Here is a 10927-nt window from a genome sequence, read left to right on the forward strand (position 1 = left end):
GAAAACGTTTTCCTTAAATGCTTTACATTCGTACACTTGCTTTAATCCATTTAAAAATCAAACTTCACTCCATCTCCTTCCTGTTCCACCTTGTCCCTCCAGAACCCTTTAGGCCGGTTCCCCAAACATCACTCAGCTACCGTCCGTCTCCACCACGTCACCGTGTGACCGCGGCTACAACAACACTGGATTTCTACACCCTAAACACAGCAGTGGTACAAATTTACAGAATGAGTCCAAACGCATTCCCAGAGGCCAGGAAGCAAGAAGACCACCCTGGTCCTGTGGTTTCCTACTGGGAGTGAACTCATCGTTTCATTTGGCACCGACAAGCGTTTTGTGGCACCTCAAAAGAAATGTCAAGAATTTGTGAAGGCAACAGGATGAAGGTCGACCGGATAAAGACGGCAGTTTTAAAACTCAAGTCTGAACTGTTCCAGGACCTTTGAAACCTCGAGGGGTCAACGTCATTAAAACATTTTGTCATGTGGCTAATTTTCATTTAAAATCATTGCTAAGCGCTGCAGTAGCCGTTTCTACCTGTAGGTGGTGCGCACAGCAATCTTTGAACATTTTGAACAAAACTGACTGTTGCATCCCTCTGCCAAGATCCAAAACTCTCCGCGTTGCACCATTTAAAAAAATGATTGCAAAGAAATTCCTGGCTCCACCCATTTTTGCAATCTTCAAATAACGGTTTCCATTTCATGTTAGACGGAAACTTTTTATAATGTTAACACACCCCGTTTTCCTTTATGCCGCTGCCAGTGTTGCCACAGTTACTTTGAAAAGTTACTTTATTCGTTACTTTTTACAGTTACGTCATACAGTTAAATGGTAAATGGCTGGTAACAACTTGTCGGCAGCTGCTGGATATAACTAATAAAGTAACTAGTCATCTAACTTGGTTATTTTTAAGACTGAGTACTCAGAAAAGTAACTATTAGTCAGCTAACCAGAGAATTAGCTTTGATAACTGTTAATCCGCTAACTGAAAAGTTAACTTTTATAAAGCTAAACCAATAAACCCCTAAAAAAAATTTACCGGAAGCTACAGCTAAAAGCTAAACCGATAACGTTTAGTATTGACTCCAGTACACTGGCAACTACTGACACTTCTGAACAAATTCAAGGGTAATCAAACAACAACGAGCCTGTATCAGATCAGCCTTCTCTCAGCAAAAGAGACCTGGTAACCAGAGAGAAAGGAAAGGGAGCAAAAAATAAAGAGATCATTTATTTTCACAGCCATACAGACTTGCAGACGAATCACAGGAATCATGCACAGCAGGGCAATTTTGACTTATGGTTAAAATTTTGAACAAACTAATTCCGGACAAGTTATTGAAATTAACGTCACCAGTCATTCAGTGGTTGGTTGGTATTTGTAAAAACCAACACACAAGTTACTGTAATGTGTGTGTTGGTTTTTACAAATAAATCTGTATTTGTACATATGTAAATTTTTCATTTGTTAAAAAAAAGAGGCAATTTGAAAAGTGAAAATTCTGTTAAGTGATTCAGCACTTACAGTGAATGTGTGGCAATTGGTATTCACACTGCAATGAACACTGCCATCAACTGGATGGCAGAAAACAAATCTTCCCATAATGCTTTTCGGCATGTGTGTCTGTAAACGCTAAAACCTTCAAAATCTGTGCATTACTTTAAAACTAAAACATATTGCTGATATTTTCACTTTGTAAAATGACAGAGGTGACATTAATTTCAATAAGTTGTCCAGAATTACTTTAAAATTTCACCATAAGTCAAACCTGTCTGCCTGTGCATGACTCCTGTGATCATTTGTGCAAGTCTGTATGGCTGTGAAATTAAATGATTTAGTTTTTTTTCCCTTCTCTTTCTCCTCTATCTTTCTCTCTGGTAGCCAGCTCTCCTCTGCTGGCAGAGGATTGAGCTCTACCTTTCATAGTTGTCTGTCTGCTACAAAACAGGTATACTACAGGCAGACACTAAAATGTATGATTTCAGGCTTCACAATTTTTTTAACTGTTAAGCATTATTCACTATGCCCGCAAAAATATGTTAGCGATCTAAAAGTTATCAGAACTAAATTTAGCGGAAGCTAATTGGTCCGCTAATGGTTTTCAATGTTAGCTGAAAAGCTAATCAGCTAACAAAAAATTTTGCTTTGTGAATTAGCGGAACTGTTATTTTGCTGATTACTAAATCTTAAGAGTAACCAAGTTAGATATACTAGTTACATTACTTATTACTTACAAGTTGTCTGCAGCTCCTAATAAAGTAACTGCATAAAGTAACCAAAAAAGTAACTAATAAAGTAACTTTTCAAAGTAATTGTGGCAAGACTGCCCGTCACTTTCTAATTCATAGTGGAGTAGATACATGTAAAATATCACTGTGATTGTGTATTTTTCACGACTGTAATTTATGCTTGTCAGGAGAAATTCTGTCCTCCTGAATGTAATTCTGGCAAATAACTTAAAACTCAAAAACCGCAAAATTCTCAAAATCTGAATTTTTATGCATTAATACTGGGAGGTCAAAGCACTGCACGCATGCATAAAAATAATAATAATCATGCATTTCTGGCATTTATAAATACCTTTTCCACCGAATTTGAGTTTCAAGTAGGAATTATACCAGAAGCCCTGAAATGCTCACATCACCTGCTAGATGGCAACAAAAGCTGCTCAAATGTGCAGCAAAGTCTTGACTTACAGTTGGCATAAAATTTTGCACATTGTTTGCTATATATAATTTTTAAAAATATAGCTCTATCGTGTAAAGCTCAATTTGTTTGCTTTTTTTTAAATCAATGTAATCGTGATTGGGATGGACTGATTTAAAAAAAAATAATACAACCATACTGAGCTTGGTACCATTTCAACTTTTTAAAAATTATTATTATATATATCAAACAATGTCTGTCCAAAATTAAAACTGTGTAAGCAAACATAGAAAAGAACTCTTCATTTGTGTTTGCTCGACATATGAAGTGTTACGTTCTCTTTTCAGACAAGCTGAATCCATTCCAACAATCACTGGCAAAAAAAAGTGAGGTTGGCGGGATAACGTTTTAAGTTATATCTGTGCATTTTTTGGTGTCATTAACAAAAAAAAAGCAAGTGTTTCACATATCTGCCCCACAACTATACTGTCTGCAAATTACATGAAATGTTGCTGTACTAACATTTCCGAGCTCGCAAAAAAAAAAAAAAAAAAGGTTCTTGGCTGAGTGCATTCTACAGCACAAATTTTAAAGGTTTCCACTCCAGGTTAGACCCAGCTCTCTTGAAAAGTTTGTGAAAAACAGCTTTTTAAAAACTACTTCTGCAAACAAACCACCAAAACAGCCGAGAGAATCTGCAAAAACACACAAGCACCTCCGCGGGTAAGAACTATTGTGGAAAAAGTTGCTACAAATCCATTTTAAGATTTCATAATTCCATACTCATGCTGTTGTAGTCTACGTTTGTATTCAGGTGGTGCTTCACCTGAATACAAATCAGATCAGATATTGGATATTGGGATCCGATCCAAGTCTTTGCTTGCACATTTGAGTCATGCTGTCGACTCTGCATGTTTTCCGTTATAGGGGAGCAGAATATTTGTCTCACAGTTTGAGTTGATGTTTTGTCAGATGGCTAAGTTAGCAAAGTACCTCAAACAAATGTATTTATTAACAGATTAGTTGTTTTAAGACGGGGAAAACTGTATTGGATTGGTATCAGTAGTGGCAGATACTGACGGTTCCAGTATCTGTATGGTATCGGATGTGGAATAAGTGGTATCGTATCATCCCTGCTACAGAGTCGTGCGCTGGCTCCTTCGCATTCTTTTGTCTGTTTCTGTCTTTTGAAGGACACTGGTCCCTTTAAATGAAGCTCCAGAGAAGCACAGTTCAGACTTTTGATAACAAACCTTTTGTTTGACTGGTTGACATTATCTCCCGTTGTTGTAAACACTGACACAATATGGCTAAAGAGTACATTCTTACACTGATTTTCATCACTAATTTTGGCAGTGGTAGCATGCCTTAGGTTTTCGTAGTGGAATGTAGAAAAAAATGTACTCAGATACAAAACTTTTAAGTAAATTTAGAATTTCAAAGAACCAGATCTTGTCTTTCTATAGAGTCAACGTTTAACTTTACACCTGCTGTAATTCCAAATAAAATGTGTTTCCTAACTCATAGTAAAAATGTTAGCACCGAGCCCTGAAACCAAGGTTTCAAATTTTAACGTCTAACCCCACACGACCCCAAAACTAAAACATTCAGACTGTTACATTCCACAGCTTTCTATGCTTCTTTCTAAACACAAACAAAAAAACAAAAAGTTCTACCCCTGATGTAATTCCAACACTCCTCAGGCCGAACCTTCACCGAATCTGATCCACCTTCATAACCCTGACGTGTGAAACCGAAAAATTTAAAACAAAATTCTGCTACAATCCGAGACCTTTGCAGGGCTGCAGCTTCTGGTCTAAGAGCTGATGACCTGCCCCGACCAGGTCTCGTGCTTGGTGCCTGGATTCAGGTGGGTGATCACCACCTCCACTGCCTGGATCTTCTGGTTCTTAGGAGGGATGGGACACACTTTGTACGTCACCTCGTCTCCTTCCATGGGAACATACTCTCCTTCAATGCTGCCAGGAAAAAAAAAAGATAAAGCAACTTTTTAAACCCGGAGACCAACAAAAAAATTTAGATCCATCAAAATATTCCAACCACGCAAAATGAGCAAGCGAACACACTCACTCAGAGATGTGGACAAAGATGTCCTCTCCTCCGTGTGATGGACGTATGAAGCCGTGACCCTGAGACCTGGAGAAGTTCTTGCACATCCCTTTAAAGACGGGACCTGATTTGGCTCGCACTGTCCTGCAGAGGGACAGACGAGTACCTCGTTAGAAAACAGCCGCGATGTGGTTTCTCATGGTGGTTGTTCTGGATGGCACACACACTCGTGCACGCCGCACAGTGAGATTACAGTCCCAAATACTGGACACTGATAGAGCTTCATGTGAGTGTATGAAAAACTAATAAAAATACAAAACATTTTGGCTCATTAAAGTTGTTTTTGTGGAATGTTGTCTTCATTTAAGGGAGGGAGGGTGGGGAGGACCTTCTAATGAGCCTTCCGGCCTGTTCTTAAACCTGGACTGTTTTCAGTTTCGGCGATGTGCAGAACGTGCTAAAACATGCGTACGGAGTTCCAAACATGCCATGAAGACAGTCAACTCAAAATCAGCTGGAAAAATACGTGTCAAACCAGAAGCTACTTTATTAACGCATCAAACAGCTAATGAGACCATTTTTAATCATTATGTCTCAGTCAGCCGTTGTCTTTACTTACGCTGAGTATGTTCGGGTGCGTTTGGTGGGCAGCGGGCTGGGTGGCTCTCCAGGCTGCGGCGGTTTCCTCTCCCTCTCCCAAACCCGACTCCCCTCCCTGAGGAAGGGGAAGGACAGCTGCAGGGGGACGCGAGGAGACGGGAGAGGCAGTGGGGGTTCTGCAGGCGAAGACGTGTCGGGGTCGGACATCTTGGCTGGTTACAGGTCAGGTGTTTTGGAACACGAGAAAGAAGGCGAAGGAGGGTTACGCCTCCTGCATGGCACAAACGTCTGTTCAGGAGTGGAGGTGTGCAGCGAGGAGACCTGAGAGCTGGAGAGGTGGAGCGAGGCTGGCCTAAAAATCACACACACACAGAGAGAGAGAGAGATTTAACAAAAACACAACCCGTGTACTTTTACTTCAATGTTCCAAAATTAACAGCAAAGCTGGAGAGCTTTAAACAGAGTGCATTTAGAGGTACGGCCGTATTCCTTCTATTTACTAAGAGACAACTGCACCTCAGAATTGAGCCAAACTTGGCGCACATAAACTTTAACAGTGACATAGGCTATAGAGCACTTTAGTAGCAGTAGTAGTAGTAATAATTAAGAGGAGAGGTATTTTTGTGCGGCAGAACTGAGCCAAATTTGGCAAACATATACTTTGACATACAGGGAGTGACATAGGCTATTGAGCACTTTAGTAGTAATAGTAGTAATTATTAAGAGGAGAAGATATTTTTGTGCGGCAGAACTGAGTCAAATTTGGCACACATATACTTTGACATACGGGGAGTGACATAGGTTATTGAGCACTTTAGTAGTAATAGTAGTAATTATTAAGAGGAGAAGATATTTTTGTGCGGCAGAACTGAGTCAAATTTGGCACATATATACTTTGACATACGGGGAGTGACATGAGTTATTGAGCACTTTAGTAGTAATAGTAGTAATTATTAAGAGGAGAAGATATTTTTGTGTGGCAGAACTGAGTCAAATTTGGCACACATATACTTTGACATACGGGGAGTGACATAGGTTATTGAGCACTTTAGTAGTAATAGTAGTAATTATTAAGAGGAGAAGATATTTTTGTGTGGCAGAACTGAGTCAAATTTGGCACACATATACTTTGACATACGGGGAGTGACATAGGTTATTGAGCACTTTAGTAGTAATAGTAGTAATTATTAAGAGGAGAAGATATTTTTGTGCGGCAGAACTGAGTCAAATTTGGCACACATATACTTTGACATACGGGGAGTGACATAGGTTATTGAGCACTTTAGTAGTAATAGTAGTAATTATTAAGAGGAGAAGATATTTTTGTGCGGCAGAACTGAGTCAAATTTGGCACATATATACTTTGACATACGGGGAGTGACATGAGTTATTGAGCACTTTAGTAGTAATAGTAGTAATTATTAAGAGGAGAAGATATTTTTGTGTGGCAGAACTGAGTCAAATTTGGCACACATATACTTTGACATACGGGGAGTGACATAGGTTATTGAGCACTTTAGTAGTAATAGTAGTAATTATTAAGAGGAGAAGATATTTTTGTGCGGCAGAACTGAGTCAAATTTGGCACATATATACTTTGACATACGGGGAGTGACATGAGTTATTGAGCACTTTAGTAGTAATAGTAGTAATTATTAAGAGGAGAAGATATTTTTGTGCGGCAGAACTGAGTCAAATTTGGCACATATATACTTTGACATACGGGGAGTGACATGAGTTATTGAGCACTTTAGTAGTAATAGTAGTAATTATTAAGAGGAGAAGATATTTTTGTGCGGCAGAACTGAGTCAAATTTGGTACATATATACTTTGACATACGGGGAGTGACATGAGTTATTGAGCACTTTAGTAGTAATAGTAGTAATTATTAAGAGGAGAAGATATTTTTGTGTGGCAGAACTGAGCCAAACGTGGCACACATATACTTTGACATACAGGGGGTGACATAGGCTATAGAGCACTTTAGTAGTAGTAGTAGTATTTAGTTATTACAACTTAGCATCTCATAATAATCATTTATTATGACTCATTAATTTTGTTTGAGTTGATCACAAATTATGGTAAACGATGTCATAATTACAAGACAATAAGACGTAATATCTCATTCATTTATTTTTTTATTTTAACTCAGGAGTACACTGAGGTCCAGACTACATTTACATTGTCACAATGCAGAAAGTGAAAGACAATGAAACAACTGCAAAAACAATAAACACATTTGGAAAAAAAACAATTAAAATAAATCCTTTTCTCCTTTCCTTTTTGCTAAAGCTTATAGTTAGGGCTGGATCAGGTGACCCTGAACCATCCCTTAGTTATGCTGCTATAGACGTAGACTGCTGGGGGGTTCCCATGATGCACTGTTTCTTTCTCTTTTTGCTCTGTATGCACCACTCTGCATTTAATCATTGGTGATCGATCTCTGCTCCCCTCCACAGCATGTCTTTTTCCTGGTTCTCTCCCTCAGCCCCAACCAGTCCCAGCAGAAGACTGCCCCTCCCTGAGCCTGGTTCTGCTGGAGGTTTCTTCCTGTTAAAAGGGAGTTTTTCCTTCCCACTGTAGCCAAGTACTTGCTCACAGGGGGTTGTTTTGACCGTTGGGGTTTTACATAATTATTATATGGCCTTGCCTTACAATATAAAGCGCCTTGGGGCAACTGTTTGTTGTGATTTGGCGCTATATAAAAAAATTGATTGATTGATAAATAAAAATTAAAAACCTATGTATCAGCTAAAACAGTAACATCTAGTATAAACTGCACCTGTTTAAAAAAATGTCACTTGAAGAGGAAAAACCCTTTTATAAGTCACATATGAGTGTATCATCATGTCTTTAATCTGGATTTTTGTGCACTATAGGGCAGTGCAGTCTTGTTTGAACCCTGCGTGATATTGTGGGATTTGACCACTTATGGGGACCTCAGCTCCCATTATGCAACATATACACAGCATAACTTCACATGGATAAATGGTGGACTGTTTGTTTTTGGCTGCAATCACCGAAACAGTCGCGAAAAGTGTTTTTTTTTTTTTTTCAGTTCCCAGTGGAGAAGGGAAGACGAGGCAAAGGGGATACATCATGCGGGTAGGTGTTAGCCTATACAGCTAAACAGAGTAGCTCTGTTCTCTCGCCTGCAAAACCGCCTTGACACGTTTGTGCTCCAGATCATAAACAAAGCGCAAAATGTCCACTTTCCCACCGCATCATCACCTTTTCTTTGTATTTTCACTTTGTGTGTAATTTGCACAAAAACTCAGAGAAAGTGTTGTATTTTTGTCCCTGGAAGTAGAGAAATTATATCATATGCGTCATATTTTACCCTTTTAGCGCCCGCCCTCAAACGAGACTGTGGTGCCCAATTGTAGTGCAGTTCTTATTATTGGCATTTATTGTTTTATTATTGCATTTTATTTTGTTTATTGCTTTGATTCCTGTGAGAGTCCTATATAAACAGTTACTATAATTATTATTCTAATCCAATTACATTTTTTCCACAAATCTGATTGGTTAATCGTGTGACATGTCAGGCGTATAATATCTGTGGAACGGTGGCCAAAGATGTATGACTCCGCGCCCTGACCGGTGTTCTGGCAAGATGTCATTCCTGTCCTCCATGCACAACAGCGCATGCACACGCAACTGCACATGTGCAGTATTGTCGGGATGCAGAACTGTCGAGACGCACAATTCATCAGAACACTGGCTGCGTGCGCTGCTAGCTGTTAGTGCTGTTAGCTCAGAATGAGAGAAAGTTGCGTGTCGCTGAAATGGGTGAATTTAAGATACCGTACAGAAGTACTGATGTGGATTCTGACACAGAATTACCGTTTCAAGTTTGATGGCTTACTCTGCGCCCTGACCGCTGTTGGAGAGACACTCGCTGCTTTACAATAAGCCTCACTGACCAAATAATCTACAGAAAAATAAACTGTGCAACCGATGGAACTGGATTAGAATGGGAATAACTCCCTTGTGTCTGATGATGTTGCTGTTATACGGTTGAACATATTTTAAAGCTGTATGTTTGGCCGTATAACCCAGGGTGAACGTCCGCCCATCATCAGACACAACAGTATTATTCCCCAATTCTGAAAAAACCCTCAATTTTTCAGTACATAAATTGTGTCTGATTATAAGTTGCAGGGCCTCCCAACTACTAAAAAAGAAAAAACAAAAACAAACAACTTATACTCTGGAAAATATGGTAATTAAAGATTTGAATTCCTATGTCATCATCTCTTAACAATGGGGACTTCTGATTTGAGGATGTCAAGTCATGACTAGCACCTCATAATTATGGCATGAGACAAATTCAGGCAGCCTTTTTCTTTCTTTCTTTTTTTACTAATTGGCATGAATGGACTTCCATATGATCGCCTTCATAATGCATCACACCGACTGTGAGCTCGTTTTTAGCTCATCAAATGGACGTTTTTACTGAAGGTGGTTCGGTGTGTGTCAGAAGGAGTGATGAACATTTAATCAGAAGGAGTCAGAGTGTATTTTAAGACGGTACAGAGAAGGTTTGAGTGAGAAGAGACGAGACAAAAGGCCAAAGTGAGCAGCGGCTCGGTGAGGCTGCATCAGCATGGCAGGCACGTAGGGCTCCACACCAACTCTTTTATTCTCCTTTTTTAAACACTAAACTGTCTGTCTCTCACACAGGGGGACGAATCCGTCCCCTTAAAGCTGGGCCAGCAGGCGGACTTTGAATAATTAACCACAAAAATGATTTAAAAATAACATTCAGGCGGTTTGATTCCAGAACATTCTCACAAATGTGGCAGGTGGAAAACATTTTTGGTAAAAATAAATAAATAAAATAAAAATAAACATGACGTTATACATAGTCCTCGACCATGTACAAAAAGATCAAAACAGCAGCGTTTAAAAAAATAAAGATGACGATCAAACGCGATCTGCTCGATTTAAAATGTTTGAAAATGTGCAACCGGAAAGTCGAAACGTTTAATAAATATACTTACCGTGTTCAGGCGGGAAATAATCCGATTTTTTCAGGCGATAAAAGGCGATTTTGTGACTTAATCCGACACAAGACGGCGTTAGGAAGCCAAAGGACAAACGATGTGGACGCGACCGACACGGGCGTGAAAAGACAGAAAGAGACGGGGGGGGGTGAAAACCACCAATTCATTCTTTTGTCTATTCATCCATTTATTTATTTCTATACCTGTTTACTCTCCAATTAAGGGTTACGGGGAGGCTGGAGCCTATGGATGCCAGTCTGCAAGGCCACATGTAGACAAACCTGCACACCCACATTTTTTTTTTTTTAAACCAAGGCCAAAATATGGCCATCAAGTATTACAAAGGCCTTGGCCACAGGCCTCTAAGGTCTGTGTCCCAAGAATGTTCCCTGTGAATTTGAAGACACTAGCAGTAATAGGACTGGAGTTATGCTGAGCACAGAGACAGCCAGCTTCGCAATACCCGATGGTCATATTTTGGCCTCGGGTAAAAAGTCCTGATCAAAATCATCACTACTATTCACATCCATGGATTTTAAAGCTAAAGTTTGTAGGATTTAACAGTGATAATTAGAAGAAATATAGAATTCAAAA

At 39.4% G+C, this 10927-nt stretch overlaps 1 protein-coding gene across 2 annotated transcripts; it reads right to left on the reverse strand.

Annotated features, from left to right (window-relative positions):
* Window positions 1-3825: 3825 nt before the first annotated feature.
* csdc2a (cold shock domain containing C2, RNA binding a) lies at window positions 3826-10471 on the reverse strand. 2 transcript variants are annotated; one of them, XM_034193765.1, is made up of 4 exons: window positions 10331-10471; window positions 5343-5651; window positions 4745-4867; window positions 3826-4632 (listed from the first exon to the last, which is right to left on the reverse strand). In XM_034193765.1, the coding sequence occupies exons 2-4, from the start codon at window positions 5528-5530 to the stop codon at window positions 4470-4472; spliced, it is 474 nt and encodes a 157-aa protein (XP_034049656.1). In that variant the 5' UTR covers window positions 5531-5651; window positions 10331-10471; the 3' UTR covers window positions 3826-4469. The 2 variants fall into 2 exon arrangements, with proteins under 2 accessions (XP_034049656.1, XP_034049655.1); XM_034193764.1 differs by lacking the exon at window positions 10331-10471 and having other exon boundaries at window positions 5343-5676.
* Between the last annotated feature and the right edge of the window lie 456 nt (window positions 10472-10927).

The sequence above is a fragment of the Thalassophryne amazonica genome, chromosome 18, assembly GCF_902500255.1.
Source record: "Thalassophryne amazonica chromosome 18, fThaAma1.1, whole genome shotgun sequence".
In the NCBI taxonomy this organism is placed as follows: Eukaryota; Metazoa; Chordata; class Actinopteri; order Batrachoidiformes; family Batrachoididae; genus Thalassophryne; species Thalassophryne amazonica.